The sequence below is a fragment of the Rhinolophus hipposideros genome, assembly GCF_964194185.1.
Source record: "Rhinolophus hipposideros genome assembly, chromosome: 8".
Lineage (NCBI taxonomy): Eukaryota > Metazoa > Chordata > Mammalia > Chiroptera > Rhinolophidae > Rhinolophus > Rhinolophus hipposideros.
In genome coordinates, this window is record NC_138054.1 from 1,059,837 (window position 1) to 1,079,336 (window position 19,500).

The following is a 19,500-nucleotide window of genomic DNA, read 5'->3' on the forward strand; positions in this document are numbered from 1 at the left end:
AAAGCATCAAAAATAAAATGATTAAAAAATGAGTAAACTATCGTATAGTTTTATTGATGTTCTTTTTCCTTTAAAATAACAGGCGAAAAAAGCATTTCAATCGATCATTTAAAATAATCTTTTTTAACACCTACCATATTTTAAATGATATCCAGTAAATTAACTAATCATAAGAACTGCACATTAGTTACCTATATAAATGGTAATTCACCACCTAAAGAAATCATACTCAAGGTTTATCATATTACTATCAGCAAATTTAATAGAATAAATGTCAACAGGGAAATAAATACGAAGCAAAATTATCGGAACACAGACAAGACGCTAATCAACTGTATCCAACACAAGATGATTAACATTCCTGGAACTGTTTCTTTTTATGTTTTGTTTTGTTTTTTTAAAAAGCAGATAACTAATGTGTAGTTTGTTACCAGCTTTAAATTTCTACAGTTCTACAAGCCAGAAAAATCCCCCAATGCAGTCTTTCTTAAGAAGGCAGTTAGAGAAAAGCAGAGGCAGACTCTGAAAGTACAAAGTAGGCAAACGAAACCTCCTACCAGCTGTATGGTCAGACAAGCGGTAAACCTGAGCTTCAGGCTCCTCAGCTGTGTCAGGAGAGTAACACAGACACCCTGCCCAGGGGAGGGGCAGGGGCGGGGCTGGACAAAATGTGCAAGGTGAACCCAGCATGGATGGCTCCGGGCACACCCAAGGGCTCCAGTGGCAGCAACCAATTTGGTGCTCCCTTCCGCACTACCTGTTGGGCACTACCCACGTATGGACCACGACAGTGCTCTGCTCTTACTGTGCTCCTCCACCCCAGGAACACAGGGCCACAAGTGCAAACACAGCTTTCAGACCAGACCTCTTTCCAATGAGTGATGACAGTCAAGTGAATCAATATACGTATTCTGTTATCATTTTATAACTAAGGAATATTCAATAAACTTCACTAATTAAAGAGTAAGGGTACTAAGTCTGAAAAAGCAGCTTATTCTGAGAACAAAGATCACATTTAAAATATGGCAGCAAAAAATACAGTTAATATTTTTAAGTCATAGATACAAAAATCTTGTAATTTATATGCTTTGTCTCCAAATCGTGTCATAAACACCATCTATATGTAACATTATATACAGAGGATGCCAAAAAAATGTATACACATTTTAAGAAAGGAAAAAAACTGTATTAAAATTGTAATAATATATACCAATAACAAAAGATGAATACAAGTCATGTTTATACATGCTTTTGGCACCCCGGGTATATTCATGTAATTTATTGACTACTTATTATGTGCCAGGTGCTATGTTAAATTCTTAAATGTACCCGTGATTATCTTTGCAACTACCCTGAGACATAGATTGTGTTAGCATGTCCATTTCACAGATGAGTAAACTGAAAAAAAACTTAAGTCACCCAAAGTGAACAGCTAGTTCCCATTATGCTATACTAGCTCCTTCTCAGGCCTCCTTGTCATACCCCGTGATGTCCACCACTTTCAGTATTACTGCTTTTTTTTTAAAGTCTCCCACTTTCTTTTCAAAACTAAAACCTTTCAGAATTTTCTCTACTGTTGAGGAACAGCCCACTCTTGTGTCATGAGGAATTTCCCACACAGTGTGTGACAGTGTTACACTCTAGCCCATAAAGGGAGCCCCTGCCTTGTGGCCTGTGGGTGCCCACAGAGTACAACACCCAGAGTACATCCCGCTAGATGAGGCAAGCCCTTGTCCAGCAGGAGGAAGAGGTGACTAAGCAATGAGGCTACTTTTCCCTCCCAAACGGGCAAGATTTTCTTACCTTTGGAGTGAGTGCTTGTAAATTCAATGGTATACAAGAGTCTGGTGCCCTACAAGAGGTACCCCTAAGTGTCTTCCCTTTCACCATTTCATCGGTCTCCTAATTTCCCCCAAGTTAGCTGTAAGAGTTAAACGAAGTGTTTAGTACTATACAGACATATGTGATTTGTGAAAATTCTTACAGGCGGTTTACCTTATATAACGTTTTTGGTCATGTAATGTCGATGGTGTCTCAAGCAATTTATCCAGAAGCAATTCTCTTAAAGCTTCAATCCGTGTTTCTACTTCAGCATAATCTATTAAAAAATGAAAAAATATACAAGATTTACAGAAAGGAAATTTAAAACCAGATTATGGAAAGCAGAGCAGTGGTTGCTTTGGGGGTTTTAGGGGTTGACTGAGAAGAGGCTCAAGGGAACTTTCTGGAGAGATGAAAACATTCTATCGAGGGTGTGAGTTACGTGGGTGTGTGGCTTGGTCTGTGCATTTCACTAAATGTAAATTTACCACAATAAAAATAAAATTAATTCTTCTCAGTCCTTATGGATTTGGAATTTACAGATTTAATAAAGGCCTGTGATGTTTCTCCTAGTTGATATGGCATTACCACAAGGGATTTTAGGCTTTTCTTCTTTTCTGTTACTCTGGCATTAGAGATCATTTCAAAAGTTGTTCAGTTTACTTTAATGTAGGGTTACAATTCATAAATATATGGCCCTTTCTGAAGAGGGAAGATTAAAATGTAGGTGTCCATTTCCATAAAATATCTACAATTGATTCTTTCCAGTAAAAAAGATTTTTTAATAACATCATGGTTTATAAGTGGCAAAGAATGACCAAGACTAACCTATCCTATAGTCATGGTTACTGATTTTCACTACATTGTAGTAAGAAAAGCCATAATGTTATTTTTGAGGTAATTGTTTCACATTTTAAAAACAGCACCATATAAACAAAAACTAAAACACGTAGTAACATTCTTTGCAGAATACATTCCACATTCTTCCTGTAAAAGGAGAGTAGAAAATCTTAAAGAAATAAACAAATCTTACATTTCTTGAAAACTTGCACCTCCGTTTTCCCAAAGAGTGACTTGGCCTTTTCATAATCATTAATAACCACATCATAATCACCCTTTAAAATAAAGAAACATTTTCGAGACTGTCAGTAAAGTATAATGAAGACATTTGGTTAAGATTTAAAAAAAGCCTTAACAACTCTTTAAAATTTATGACATCTATAACCATTGGTACATAAATATGGACTATACCTTTTGGATATTCCTTTCAATATTCAGAGGAAGGTTGAAAAGAAACTTAAATCGCTGGAGCACATTGAGTGCATTTCTAGTGGAATCTGCTTTGTCCTTTCGACCTAACACTTCTTGAAATAATGTATCTGCAGTATTGCTTGCCCCTATTTTAAAAGGAAAGAAGAAAACTTAGCTAAAAATCGATTTTATTCAGGAAGTATATAACTGGACAAAAGAAAATGATTGACTGCTATTATGGCTTTACGTTAAAAACTTTTTCAAAAGTTAGCTATATGGGAGATCTTTCATGGTTTGCTAAAGTACAATTTCCATTTTGCCTGGTAAATCTTTTCATATGTTAAGAATGGTATCCAATTAAAAATAACCGTATTTATCAGGCCCACATAAATTCTCTAATGTGAACCTACTTTTATCTGCTCTTCTAAATTTTATAGCAACTATGGGCCCTTGGGTTACTTCATTAATTCAGATAATAGGTTAAGACACACACATTTACACACATGTGCACACACACATACACTAAATTCCCTGGATTCAGTATCTACATTATGTGGTAATAAACAAAATAAGGAAAATATTTTCAGAAAAGTTGTTCAAATGAATATTTTACAACGAATCCTATTTCGTGGTAAAATTATCTATGTAGCAGGCATAAAAAATTACATAAGCACTTTACAAACTTGAACATATCACCATTAATGGGTATTTCTTAAATCGGTTAATTTTTATAATATTATACACAAACTGGACATGTTTTATATATATATGTATATGTATACATATATATCGCTGTGATGAATCACTGTAATGGAAGAGTAGCTTTATCTAAAGCGAAATTTACTGTGCTCAAAAATAGTTAAACTTTTTCAACTCGTGAATTATCTTAATTAGCCTCAAGGAAAGGGGAGAAAAAGAATAAACTCTTTCGGGCAGTTTGATCACTGCTCATAAAAAGTTTCTACATTATCTGGTCTGGTGACTATACTTTAAGCAAAGATGAAAAAATTACCTCAGTCTCCCTGGGTGGCTTGCATGCCATATTCTCTAGTCCACACGGTGGGTGGCCTGATCCTGGTAAAAGTCGTCTTTGTAACATAATTGTTTTATCTAAATAATGTTTAAATTTTGTTGAAATTTTAAAAGCCTGATATAAAAACTTTGTTTTGTCAAGATAGCTGCTTTCACCACATTCTATTTAATGTTGAATACTAAATTTCTACTGTGAGAAAAAACATACTTTTTTCTTGCCACCAAACCACATAATGGTGGCTAAATGAATATTTGAAGTCTGATTAAGGTGAAAACTTTTTTTCTTCAAAGAAAATTATTATAATTTATTTCTCATAAAAATACAAACTTCATGAATTAGAACTTCATAGATGAATAGGTATGTGAATGAAATTAAATATTTTTAAAACATTGATTACTTATGTGTGAGCTGTAGATGTTACATCCCTAAGCACTCTTTTTAATATACAAGGAATTTAGGACAGTAAGTATGAGAGTTCAGAATTAGATTTTTCTCATCTTATTTTAAAGATAATGAAAAATACCAACTAATAATTTTAATACCTCTAAAAAGTATGAAAACAAGCATAGGTAAAAAATCCACTTATAATTAAATATAAACATTTTATAGAGGAAATTTTATAGGCAGAAATTATAAACTATAAAATTATACAGAAATGTATGTATAGAGAATTTTCATTTATGCAGAGAAATTATAAATTATAAAATTATAAATTATGTCTATAAATTATTATTCTGTTGTGAATTTTACTGCATTCACAATAAAATCTTGAGAGTGCATAACTCTTTGATAACTGGACAATTACATCCAGTAATAAAATAAATGAGAGCAGTGAAATCAAGATTTGTGACACCAGATAAAAATTAGTAGCAGCTTGCAAAATGCATTTTATGTCTTTATTCTCTAGGGCTGCTAATACCATGTTTCCCTGAAAATAACACTTAGCCGGACAATTAGCTCTAATGCATCTTTTGGAGCAAACATTAATATAAGACCTGGTCTTCTTTTACTATGACCCGGTCTTATATAATGTAATATAATATAGGACCTGGTCTTATTTTAATATAATATAGGACCCAGTCTTATTTTACTGTAAGACCCGGTCTAATATAATGTAATATAATGTAATATAATTAATATAATGTAACTAATAATATAATATAATATAATATAATATAATACAATACAATACAATACAATGTAATACTGGGTCTTATATTAATGTTTGCTTCAAAAGACTCATGAAAGCTGATTGTCCAGCTAGGTCTTATTTTCGGGGAAACATGGTAAGAAAATGAAAGTGGGTGGGTAGCACACAGTGTTGTATTATAAAGTTGTACACCTGAAATTTACATGTAATTAATCAATGTCACCCCAATAAATTAATGGTTTTTTAAAAGAAAGAAAGTGAAACAGCTAAACTCAGTAGCGTTGTCCACAAGTGAAGGATGCCACCAAGAGCCATCAGCCAGGGGTCTGCCAAGTGTCCCAAAAGAATGCCCCTGTACGCCAGCCCAGCCACATACTCACTCCACCTCCTCACCCTGAGAACACCGAACTGTAAGGTATGAACATCTAGGGTTTAACCACAGAACAAATTGAACAATCACGTGGCCGTGAAAACCATGACTGTGGTCTTACAAGTTACAGAATAAATCCGGGTATTACAACTACCAGGCCTGGGCAAGTTCAGATCTGAAACTTGGTCCTTCCTCCTCACCAGGAGACTGTCTCCACACCAAGCACCGGAGAGTGACTGCCATCGTCTCAGTTACAGATGTACCCCCAAGCACTACCAACAATGCTGCTGTAATGACACTTGAGACCGCCACCAGTGTAGTCGGGCTGACTGAGCAGGACCGTTTTCCCCAGTGTAAGATGGACCTTAAGGACATTACGCTAAGTGAAGTAAGTCAGACACAGAGAAAGCCAAACACTATATAGTATCACCATGTAGACTCTCAAAAGGAGAACTCAGAGAGACAGAGAGTAGAATAGAGGTTTCCAGGGGCTGGGGGAAAATAGGGAGAGGTTGATCGGAGAACAAACTTCTAGTAAGAAGATGAGTAAGTTCTGGGGACCTAGTTAACGATACTGGATTATACACTTGAAACTTGCTAAAAGTAAATCTGAAATGTCTCACCACAAAAAAGAAATGGGATTATATGAAGTGTCGGAGGTGCTAGCTGAAACTACGGTGATCATTCTGCAGTACATTAAGTGTTTCAAATTACCAGGGGGTACCTTAACTTTACAAAATGTTGTGTGTCCATTGTATCTCAGTAAAGATGGGGAAAAGATGGGAAGAAAAGTCACTGCAGCACTGAACACCAACCAATCACACTCATACGTCCCCGTTCATTTTATGTCCTGTTATTAACAACAAGAAATAAAAACTTAATCATGCCAGCAACTCCTCTCATCAGAAAAACTAGTCAAGTAAGTCTAATGCTGTCTTATAATTTCAAGAATGTTTGTTTTAAAGGGAACACGCTTTCTCTTATTTCGAAGGGAACTTACTGGTCCTTTTCATGGCACCGACACTTGAGAAAATATATCACAGGAGTTAATTTGTAACCTGTGCACTCTGCTTGATGTAAGTTGTGGTAAGCATTGTGGGGAGGATGGAAGGAGTGCCCTGCCACACACATACACAATTTATCCCAAGAATAGGTAACTTTAATATGTCTACTTAAATTCCTAACAAACCAGGACCACAGAGACCTAACAACCTACTGTATGTGTTCTCAGTTTTTCTTAACAAATACCAAAACATGACTAGATAGGTTGCCATCTGCTCAATAATGATATTGCATGAATAGTGTCATTACTGAGGGTTGGTGTTTGTTTACAGAGCTGTGCATGACACTGGATTTACACAGCACCAATAAAGCACCTAGAAAAAAGCCTTAGGGATAAGGAAAGAGCAGAAGTCAGCTGACACTACTACAAGAACCAACTGTTCCCATCTCTTCTCAGCTTCGATTCACTAATGTCAGGTTGGCAGCTTGAAATTAATCATGATGGGAGAATTTACATATTGGAAATGCTAACAATAGGGGGAGGTTTCTTTCTCCATTTTGGAATGCCAGTTGTTAAACGTTTACCATCATGCCACTGAAAAAAAAGTCAGTTCTTTTTTATAAACCTGAATCTGATACTCCTTAGTGTTTCAAGTCCTTGGCTTTCTTTTAAAATTTACACATAGTATTTGGGTGAAATCACTCAATCCTGTTAATTCAACTACTATCCCTATACTGGGACTCCCATATCTATATCTGAAGATAGATCTGCTCGCTCAAGAGTAATCTTTACATATATCTTCACTAGACATACAATAATTTTGTTTATGAATTAACGCATCACAAAGAAGTCCTTTATTCAGAGCCATCCCAGAGGTGAATTCCTGTTTTCCTGGGGGAGGTAATTCAATCAGCCCTGCAGTTTTCAGGGGATACTATGAGAGCATTTCTTGAGACATCCCAGCATGAAGACCGCCTTAGTCGCTGAGAGGAGCTCTGAGGATCGGCCTTTGGATGAGCCCCGACAGCACAGCTGAGGAGGGCAATGGGCAGGAGGACATCACACTTGGGCTAGGGTGTGGGAACAATTCCCCAAGGCCAGGCAGCTAGCTGTTTGCTCGGGCTTCGTCATGGAGGGCAGTGGAGAAAAGGTTCCCAGGATGGCAATGCAATCTCAGAGCCTCAGTTTACCTGCCTCTGGGAAGACCTGAGGAGGTGGGATTTAAAGAATAAAGATGCCGTGGTGGGAGACAAAACAGTTCAATGTCTCTGGGCTCCTCAAAACCTACAAGGAGGTTTTAGAAGCCCTAGGGGGTGGCAGAAAGACATACTAGACACACACTATTGAGTACTTACTCTACATGAGGGGCTAGTCTAAAAACTTTGTATTAATTATTTCAAATTCTTATTCTAAACACGTGTTAATTGTTAATTCATTTAAACCTGCTCATGTTCCCATAAGACAGGTTTTTATCCCCATCTATAGTGCAGAAAACTGAAGCACAAAGACGTTATTTGACTTGCTCATTGTGACACAGCTAGGAGTACTGAGAGCTATAAAGTCATTCATGGGCCATCCCTCAGTAATCTCAAACGCAACATGTTATAAATCAAACTGAAGTCTTTCCCTCTCTTCTCCTCACGCTCCAAACCCACTCCTCCTTCCTCCATTTGAGGCCATCACTGACCACTTCCTTTTTCTTCTTCTCACAGCAACCAGTGACCAAATACTGCCTTTCTCATCTCCTTAACACCTCTGATCTACCATTCACTCAACCATTATCACCTCCGTTTTGGTTAAAAGTTCTCAGCACTTCACTCTTAAAACTATACACTTCTACTTGGTTTTTATTCCTGTCTCTAGTCGAGCTCCTTTCTATTGCATTCTCTATACAAATGGCAGAATATTTGATAAAAAGTTCAGAATATCACTCCCTTATTTAAAATCCTTCAGTGGCCCAGTCTTCAAGATAAAGACAAACTGCACAATACTACAGTGAAGGCTTGTCATGAGCACAGCAGCCACGCTGGGTCCTGGTTCCAGCAGGGCAGCCAAGCTCCTTCCTGCAATTGGCACCTTCCTCTTCATTCATGCTGCCTGCTCTGCCAGGGACCACCTGTATCCACGGAGCTGCCCACCTACCAACCTCTGCTCGCCTGGCTACTTCCTAGTCCACTTTTAATACTCACGCACGCCTCCCCTGATATTCTCTCCACTGCATTTTTTCTATTCAGGGTCCTTGTGCAATCTCCGGACGTACCCAGGATTACACCAGCAGGGTATTATCGTGCCACAATTTAATCCCCACTTATTTGCCTGTGTTTCCCATTAAACTCTAAAACCTTAGAAGTAAAGCTCAAGTTTTATCTTCATGTCCCTGTGATAGTCTAACATGTGCTCAATAAACACTTACAGAGCACAAACTAAAGCTCTTGCCTCTGAATCAGTCCCGAGTACTGTCCTCTTGGAGGTGGCATGGCGTGGTGCGCGGCGCGGCCAGAACAGCACACACGGCACACACGGCATAGCACACGGCACGCATAGCACAGGCCTATGGCACAGGCCTCACTTTGCACGGTGTGCAGGACACAAAAGGACCGCAGTGCAAACTCAAACTGTTAATAATCTTAATAACCAATGGGGAAGTACGACTGCTCTGTGCCTTTTAAAAATTTTTGTTGAAACACTAAAACCTCACTTAGTTTGGTTAAAATTAAGAATATAAAAAGCAGTAAAACTGTTATTTTTCATACACTATTATTTAAAACATTAGAAACATTGAAAATTTAAGTGTTCTGTTTCTTTGTGAAAAAAATATCAAGATTGATTGCCTTCTTTTTTGATTGTAAAATTTATAATGTGTCAAACACCTTTTCTGTGCTTTGACCAATTATCACACTCCTAAGTTTATCCTTTGAACTTTCAGGGTCATGGATTATCTCTAGGGGTTCCTTCAGGCGTCGTCTTATTTTCCCTCACACTGTCCTCATGCTAGCAGTACCTGTGCCTCGCCACGGTCCTCTGGCTGCCCAGCCTGAGCCCTCCAGCACAGCCGTGTCCACATCCCCACTGTGACTCCTCCTTCTGTAACTTCAATCACGTTACGTTTGACTTTTGCCTACACTGTTATCATGATGCACTTTCATCTTTCTGGTCCAATCCCCTCTTTTAGTTATCCATTTCTGTAAAATGATGTGAGTTTATCTCTGGGAGACAAGAAGGCCACACAACTACGCACTCTGCTGTCTGCGTGTGATCTGAGAACACATGTGGACTGATGAGTCACCACACACACTTGGAGGAGACACAGTTGGTCACTGATCACATGTGCCTCTGTTAGTTACACAGTGATCTATGGACTGAAGAGCTAGTAACCAAGTTTGTGCTTTATGCAATTATAGCAAATGCATCATGGTGACTGAAATCTGAACGATGTTGCTGGGAAACAGGTCTGTTTCACTGAACTGTCGTAACTGAAATTCATGCATACCAAAACCATGCACAACAAGGTCTACTGTAGTTTACACCACAAATCTGGAACCAGATTTCTAGCTATAAATCCCAATTCTGCCACTTAACACTTGCATTACTTTAGGTAACTCATTTGATTTTTCTGGGCTTCAGTTTTTCATCAGTAAAACAAAGACAATAGTTCAAAGCTAACAGAATTATGGTGAGGGCTGAGATGTATAGAACGGTTACGGCAACACCTGAGCCTTACTGCACACTGCGAACGTCTTCCCTGTCAACACAACAGCTGCCACTGCAAACACACTACATGTGAGCCTTACTGCACACTGCGAACGTTTTCCCTGTCAACACAACAGCTGCCACTGCAAACACACTACATGTGAGCCTTACTGCACACTGCGAACGTCTTCCCTGTCAACACAACAGCTGCCACTGCAAACACACTACATGTGAGCCTTACTACACACTGCGAACGTTTTCCCTGTCAACACAATAGCTGCCACTGCAAACACACTACACTGTGAGCCTTACTACACACTGCGAACGTTTTCCCCATCAATACCACAGCTGCCACTGCACACACTACATGTGAGCCTTACTACACACTGCGAACGTTTTCCCTGTCAACACCACAGCTGCCACTGCAAACACACTACACTGTCTAAGACAGTAGCTACTAGCCACGTGGGTGCAGCTAGTTCCATTTAAATTAATTAGTTAATAAAAATTAAAAATTAAGATTCCTCAGCAATACAAGCCCCATTTTAAATTCTCAATAGCTACAATTCCATCACTGCAGAAATTCTATTGGATAGCATTGTTCTATACTCTTGGAATAGGTAAGAAAATAGAGTTGCATATGTAAATTTGATATAAATAACAGTCATCACTGGCTTGAAATTAAGAAGGAATTGTTAAGTTAAAGGCAAATCTGAGAAACACATGTCAGGGAAAACAAAAAAGAATTTCAATGAAAGGCTTCAACATCGATAAATGCTGAATAAAATGGACTAAGTTTCTTATAGTTGACGTTATCCATTCAAATTTAATTTGTAGTGAGAAAGGTTGCCAAAATTTTCAAAACTTTCCTTTAAAATAACTTAAGAGAAATGCATATATATTAGTATGTAATTATATACAAGATTAAAGCAATAATAATCGAAGCAAACTGAACTACATTTATGCTCATCCTTCCACCCTCTCCAAAAAAAAAAAAAAAATGTCCATGATACTCCTATAATCATTTTCCTGATTCCACATTTCACAGCTTCTGAAGTCTCAGGTAACTGTGACACACCTGTGTGAGCAGAGGACATGTTTGCAGGGCTGGAGTCACATCTCTTCAGGGGTGTACCCCACAATGGACCGAGTACGGTACTTCTACACAACCAGTCTTAAATAAATGTGGGTTAAATTGAATTAGCAAAACCTTATCATAAGATATCATTACACCAAGGTGATAAAAAATGTTTCTCGAAAAAAAAAAGGATTGTTATAAAGGAATATATTTTAAGGGAAATTTTTACACCAAAAATCCTGAAGGAGAGTCTCATAAAGAAGTGACCCTTTATGGTAAGCCCAACTTTATTCAAAAAGAGCAAACTTCAGTACAAAGTTAATATGACACATTTCTAGAAAATATTTGTGGTTATAAAGGAATAGAAATAGAATAATTTCCCTTACAAATTCTATATTCTAAGTTGCAAGGGAAGATTTTCTAAACTGCTCCTTAAAAGAAAAAATTATGTTAACTCACTATGCTAAATCTAACACTTGAAATGGGATCTTAGTTTTTCAAAACCTTAAGAAGTAACTATTTTCTTTTACTGATAAAATGATACACTTACTATGTCAGCTTGTTCTTACAAATCACCTTTTAAAAGTTACTAAAATAATCTCATTTTTTTTACAGATATCATGATTTAATGACAATTTCTTCAGTGAAAATAACATCACTGAGTAAAAAATATCCTGCCAAGACCTTAATATCTCTGACTATGCTAATATAGAAATAGCTTTAGTAAATGTTTATTTGGGTCGAATTCAGAATATATTCATTTCAACCAAGTTGGTCACTTGGTTCTCTGACAAAAACGAAGTAAAATCTCAAGGCACAACAATAACAACAACAACAGAATAACAACAACCAGAGGGAAAAATATATAAAGTACTGTTAAACTCATAAATTTAGGATAAAATCCAAGTACTCAAATTCTACTACTAAGGAAAGCCTATATCAAAGTAAAGCTTCCTTCTAGAAAATACTTTCTTATCAGAGATCCCAGGTTTATGAACAGATATTTATAAAAAGCCTCAGTAAGCTTTGCTTATGGGACTAAATTAAGCTAGAAGTACAAAAACTAACTTGTTAACATAGTCCGACATTCATAGAATCACTAAGGATGTGATGTGATGGCTCTTAAGTTTTCCTAACCCTACTATGGGGAAATCATATGCTATACTTATTTTTAAAAATAAGGAGACTCCTTTGGGCATTACTGCTCCTTGTCAAATGTTTACTGTATGCATGAAACAGGATAATTTACTTTTAGAACATTAATATTATAAAAGGAATTGATTCATCTGATGAGTTTCTTCCACATCGGTACGGTAATTCCACACCTGGGAATTAGAATGTCAGGCAAAAGATATAAGGAGGAGTGGATGGAACCCAAAATTTTGCATATGTCAGTTTCTCTTGGCCTATAATTTTTATAAAATGCCTCAGAGTTAGAAACACTCTTAAATATGCAGCTGCTTTAAATTCATTTTGGAAAAAGGCAAGTTATAAATAAATAAATGACACCTAAGTATCTGTTATTTTAGTAGCTGATATATTTGCATTAACACTAGTAGAAACTTGAAGATGTTTTTTCAGGTTTTTAGTCAATGACAATCCTAGCTACCGCCTTTTCTGTCTTTGATGATGCTATTTATATACTGGTCACTTTCATGGCAGCAAGTTTTACTTCTTCAGAAGTGTATTGGCTTGTTTTCAAATTATGATTTATCATAAATAAAATACAAACAGAAAAAGAACATTCATTTTCAATGGTTTAATCCCCTTTATGTTCATTAAATCATTACTATGTAGAAATAATTACTCAAATACAACTCACTGGCTTATTCTGTGAAACCAGATCCAAGAACTATATGAAAGGTTGTTATAAAAGCCATAAATAGCTTTGGGTAGTATGACAAAACTTACCGTTCAGAACATTCTCCAGTTTTTGCGTCATAGATCCTTCTACTTTTTCTGTTCCATCCGCTTCTAGTTTTTGATGGATGGCTAGAAAAAAAAAAATCTGGTTAAAATGTAGGCTATTTTAATGGATGGGAACACATTACATCAGTGACATTTTTAAACAGCTTTTAAAAATGATCATATTATTTTCATTGCTAGAAAGAAACACAAACATGCAAAAACTGCCAAACTCTGCAAGTAGCAGACACCAGTCTGAATTATTCAGGGTTTAGCGCTATTAAAATAGCACATTATACACATAATCATCTGATCCTCCATGTTGAGTGGTAAAAAGCTGAACTATAAAAGAAACGTGAGACTTAAGTAACTAATATCTTTGACATTGGCCACAGGAAAGTCATATTTACTTCTCATTTTCACCATCTGCAAAATAGAAATACTACTATTTGAAGTCTATAGAACTCAAAGTATTTAACTTCAGCCTTGGGACATAATATGGTAAAACACATATTATTCACGTCCTATTCATTTTGTAATTATTTTGGGAACTGGAGGCTCCCAAGAACTATTTGATAACACCTACCAGTACATCAATCTGTGCGTGTACAAAGTGCCCTGGAGTTTATTGCTATTATTAATATGTGTCTACATAATTCTTATAAAGATTATTAGGAAATCACTTAATGATTTATATTTTCAAACTATTTTACCTAAGATGGGAGGTTTTAAACAGAGCAAATTAGGCTTACTTAGGTAAAGCACTAAGAAAAATGTCAAAACATAATGGTCAAATATTTCAAATTTAAAACTGTGACATAATAAAAATAGCAAGACAAACATTAATTGAGACATGACCATAAGTTACGAGTTTCTAATGCATATTGCTCATCTCATAAGAAGCCAATGATGTACATTCTAATATTATTTCTATTTCACAGATGGAAAAACCATGGCTCAGTGAAATTAAACAGGTTAACCAAGGTCAAAAGCCCAAACCAAAATTTGAACTCAAGCAGTCTGATCACAGAACAAAAAAACTTCACCCCATACTGCCCATATTACATAAGTAAGCAGCATAAACTGCCTTAAGCCTCTGTTTTCACATTTGTAAAGTGAAAATAATAGACTTATTATGTCAGTTAGGAACTGCATTTATTTGCAAATAAAAGGACTTCTCTCAAAAGCAACAGCTGCTAAAACGCCCAGGATTTTATTCTTTCACATAACTGGCTCTAGCAAACACACAAATACAAGATGTGTAACTCTACAGACTTTACAGCCAGTACACTGAAATCAACAGCACTGTTACGTTAGCTATTCTCTAACATTCAGGTAGAACGTCAGACTCTTTCCTAAAAGTAACTTACATGTTCTGCCTCAACCCATCCATCATGGGTGGCAGAATTATTGGGGGGAAAAAAAAGTCTGTCTAAGCAAAACAAAACAACAAAAAAAGTATATTTCTTTAATAATACAATTCGTTTCCCTTGACTCATTGGTTGGAAAATTCTGGGTCAAATTTAGTGCTCCAATGGAATATGAACATATTCTCAATGTGTGATAACATCTGTTTCTCTGCTTCTTTTAAGTAGTCTCTAATCCTGATCTTGTCCTTTTTTACACATTTTTCGGTAAAGCAACCTCAAATTTTGTTTGAAATTCTAAAATAGACTGCTTTTCTACTGCAGAAACACATTCATAGAAAAATACATTTGGGAAAAAGATCAGCCATTATATTTTTAATTGTCTTGGTTGATTCAGGAATTAATAAAAAAGTTATTTCTTTAATGCTTGAAGTTTGGATTATGGTAATGGTAACATAAAACGTTTTCAAATGTCAAAGCCTGAACTTAACTGGTACTTAACCTAAACGGAAAAAACCTTCCTATCTTTAAGAAAGGACATTAAAAAGTGAAACTAGAAAGATTTCCACCTTCTATACAAGCAAATCTGCTCACACTATTTATTTAGATGTTGCTGTGACTTTCTGACAGTCCCGGAAGCAGAAGAACACTTGGCAATCACAACTCTGCATTTTATGAAGCAGGCACTGCTTGAGGTTTGTACGTGGCAATGAGACATCACATCGTACACAGCCCTCTTCAAATGCTACTTTCTAAGCCAAAATTAGCATTAAAAGGAAATCATGCAGCCACATTTTCTGTTGCTGACAAAACCCATCACTGATCAGCAGGTCAAGATGAGGTGAGCCTGGCTTCCCCCCAGCTCAGCTTACAGCCCTTTTCTGCTGACAAAGCAGCTTCCGCCGCCCATCTCTACCACAGCAGAGCCACTGTCAAGCTGTCAGCCAAGCATGAGGACTGAGAGACACTGGGATCTGATAAAGGCAATCCTATTTTCCAGAAAATTAAACCAAATAACCCAATGTCTGGTTCATTTGACCTTTTATTTTCTCTGAAAACATTTTTAAATAGTATAACTCAATAAGCAACTTGGTACTTGATCACAAGTTTGTTATTGTTTCTAATCTATTGAAACGTGAAGCAGTTGAAAACCATACATTTATTTACATTTGGGAAAAAAAGTATATATAAAAGTTCGATTCAAAGAAAAATCAGTTATAGAGAGACTGCCTATTGATTTATTTAAATGATTATTTTAACTCTCTAATAAAATGTAGACATCAAATATGCAAATTTCAATCAAATATCATAATTCTGTCCATGCAGTTATATAATGCGATATTAAACAAGGCACTATGAAGTGACATGTGTGGATAGGAAATGTCTACAAGGATTCACTGCTGGGTACACTGCGATGTACATACTCTAATCATTATATGTTACTGCTAGCCTGTGTGACATGGGAATATTCAAACTAAGTCAGAGACTAACAATTTCTATAAAAACACAGACAGTAAATATTTGGGGCTTTGTGGGCCACATCGGAGGACCTCGATCACATTTTCTTCTTCTTCTCTGTTTTTAAAACAACACTTGAAAAACACAGTCACATGAAGCTTCTGGCCTGCAAAGACAAGCTAGAGCCTAACCTGACCCACATATCAACCTCTGTTATACTTTAGTAAGTATAACACTTAAGAAAGAAGGCAGAAGTGTTATAGGAAGGTGTATTCTTAACTTAAATTTATTAAGAGCTTTTTAAACATTTAGTTTCTACTTCTACCAAATTTTTATGAGAGTGGCTAAATCACATATAAATTATATTTAAATTGTGAATCCTTTCCTTCCTCACTTCCTATACTGAAAATAAAAACGATAAATAAAAATATAATTGCAACATAGAAGACTAACAGGCATAAAGGATTCTCACTTAGGTAATCGGGTATTATATAACCATACATGCCTAGATTATCTTCCTAGATCAATAGGCACTAAACAGAAAGTGCTAAAAATCAGTATGACTCACACCACCTGGAGTAGGAGCAACAAAGGCAACATAGGGGGTAGGACAATCGTGTGTCGAGCAATATGCGCTATTTATTTTCCTTGGCCTCTTCAGTCTGGCATTCTTTAGTGGGGTATATCATAAAGAGGAATAATTCACACAGGTTTAGCCCACAGTTGCTCTGAAAAGGAACACGTGATAATGCTGGACTTGCCACTAAAAAACAAGTGATTGTACAGGTGACAAGCTCAAGGGGCAGTCAGAGAAATGGTCACAGAAACAAAGGTGACAATCAGATGGCACTAAGGAAGCGAAGAAGGCTTCAATGTTATGAGAAGCTACACAAACATCACCGTAACCTAAGAGGGCTGATGTGCGCAGTAGCTGGTAAGAAACCAGGGCTCATCAAGACTTCAGGCCACTGGGAGAGAATGGCAAGGTGACAGCCATGGAAAAGTGAAGTATAATGCTGGAAATATTTTTGTAGGATATAGTAAAGAAAAAAAACTATAATAAACACACTGAGGTTAACATCTGCAGTTATTATGCCAGACACACTTCTCATCAAGTTCTAATTAAAATATTACTGGGTATGCACAAGAAAAAAACTGACAATAACATAAAAACTTAAAAATAAGTAAAGTGCATAGAAGAGGGTTAATAGCTACTAACTGTACACCTGATTGGAACGCACTGAAAAAACATCCTAGGACTGTGTATAAAATACTCCACTCAATCAAAGAGACAAACACAGATGATACCAAAAAGAGCAGAGAAAGCATTCATTTATACTGTATCACCTCTACTAGCCTAACTCCAACACATGTGTAGCAGAGACCAGAAATATCTTCAAATTTTTTCATAACTATCTTCAGGACTTTAGTTCTGCTCCCCCATTTTTCTCACTTCCAACAATACCTTTCCTTTTACAACCATTTAGAGACTACATTTCCCAACATCCAGCATGTCAGGAAACAGAAGGAAACTATTGTGGGCAACTTAGCATTCTGCTGAAAAACAGAACAGGTGCTAGGCACTACGCAGGACAGCAGAAGGAAAGGAGCAATGTGTTTATACAAGGCCATTCAGAGACAAACCAAAATCTGACATAACAAAAGTGTTAAAAACTGAAGATACAAGTCCACAGATTCTAAAGCTTGTGTGTTGAGTAAAGTGAATAAAAACAAGACCTACATTACAATATAATCCCAAAAGGTACGTATTTATTTTTTAATGCAAGGCTAAACAAATACATCTTTTATACATTTAGGTAGAGAAAAACAACCAATTCTTCTACAAGTAATAAAGAATTAAACTGGCTCAGGACTTCTTTGCAATACTAAAAGAAACGATCAATGTTTTCAGAAAATAATTCTTTTACAGCCAAGTCATTATTTATGTGTGAAAGCAAGAGACATTTCCAAATATGCAAGAATTCAAAAGATATAGCACAAAAGCTATATCCCACAGTTCAAAACAAAAAATTCAAAGATAGGAAAATGAAATATAAACTGATAGGTAATAAATATTAAAGCCAACTAAATTCATGTGTACATATGGTACATTTTAAATAGCTGTAGTAAATATGTTACACAATTAAATGCAAAAGATAAAACAACCTATAATAGAATTTAAAAAAATTTCTTCCAAATCTGCAAAAAAATATGGTCTCTATAGGACAGAGGGAAAAATCAAAAACAAAAAACAACGGAACAAAACGAAAGGACAAAAATATCAGTTATGACAACCATACATCACAAAAATTCTTATTAAGAGGCAACGATTCAGGGGCGGCCCGGTGGCTCAGGCGGTTGGAGCGCTGTGCTCCTAACGCCAAAGGCCACTGGTTCCACTCCCAGATGGGCCAGTGAGCTGCAACCTCTACAGCTAAGACTGTGACAAATGGCTCTCCCTGGAGCTGGGCTGCCATGAACAGCCGGAGGTCAGTGGGAGCTGCCATTGGCTGCCATGCGCTGCCATGAACTGCTGTGGGCTGCTGTGTGCTGACATGTGAGCTACCGTGAGTGTCCGGAAGCCATTGTGAGCGGCCGGCATAGAATAATCAATCTGCTGTGACCAGCAGACCAATGACCAGCGACCGACTGTCTCAGCCAGGTGGAGAGCAAGGCTCATAATACCAGCATGGGCCAGGGAGCTGTGCCCTACAAGTAGACTGAGAAAGAACGGCATAAAAACCAAGGATGTGGGGGGAAGGAACGGGGGCAAAAAAAAAAAAAAAAAAGGTTAAAAACTATATGATATATATCAAGGAAATGCATGTAACAGGAAGATTATGAAATATCAATATTGTGTTATTATGCAGTGAAGAATTTATTCTTGCCTAAAGAGAGGTCTAGCCTTATCCTAGGCTCCTGGTGAGTAATCTCTAAGCTCTTCAAATGTCTTACCTGATAAAAGTATCATTGTTTACTTAAGGCCTTGGGCCGCACCAAATAATCTAACAATGTGATTTACAGTGAGGGCTTTGGGTCACTCAGTATCACCTCGACCTCCAGAAAGATGGACAGGTCAGCCATTGGGGCAGCTAACTACATCTACAAAACAGAGACCCAATAAAAACTCTGGACACCAAGGCTTAGGTGAGATTCCTTGGTTGGCAATACTTCGTGCACATTGTCTCACATCATCACCAGGAAAATCAGTCCTGTCCATGACTCCACTTTAAAAAGGCAACTGGGATATGAAAGTCCTTGACAGGTCCAAGGTGGCAGATTAGGTGAACACTATGCCTACTGCCTCCCAGGATCACATCAAAATAAATTATAGAACAATCAACCTCAAGAATCATCTGAACACTAGCTGAAGA

At 36.8% G+C, this 19,500-nt stretch overlaps 1 protein-coding gene across 7 annotated transcripts in view; it reads right to left on the minus strand.

The window, feature by feature from the left end:
• Window positions 1–19,500, minus strand: part of EXOC2 (exocyst complex component 2) — a 254,857-nt gene that overhangs the window by 141,353 nt on the left and 94,004 nt on the right. For all 7 annotated transcript variants that reach the window (XM_081056234.1, XM_081056230.1, XM_081056232.1 and 4 more), the window contains exons 7-10: window positions 13,308–13,388; window positions 3,073–3,218; window positions 2,855–2,936; window positions 1,996–2,098 (exon numbers count right to left, since the gene is read on the minus strand). In XM_081056234.1, coding sequence (XP_080912360.1) covers window positions 1,996–2,098; window positions 2,855–2,936; window positions 3,073–3,218; window positions 13,308–13,388 — 412 coding nt within the window. The remainder of the gene's footprint in view (window positions 1–1,995; window positions 2,099–2,854; window positions 2,937–3,072; window positions 3,219–13,307; window positions 13,389–19,500) is intronic.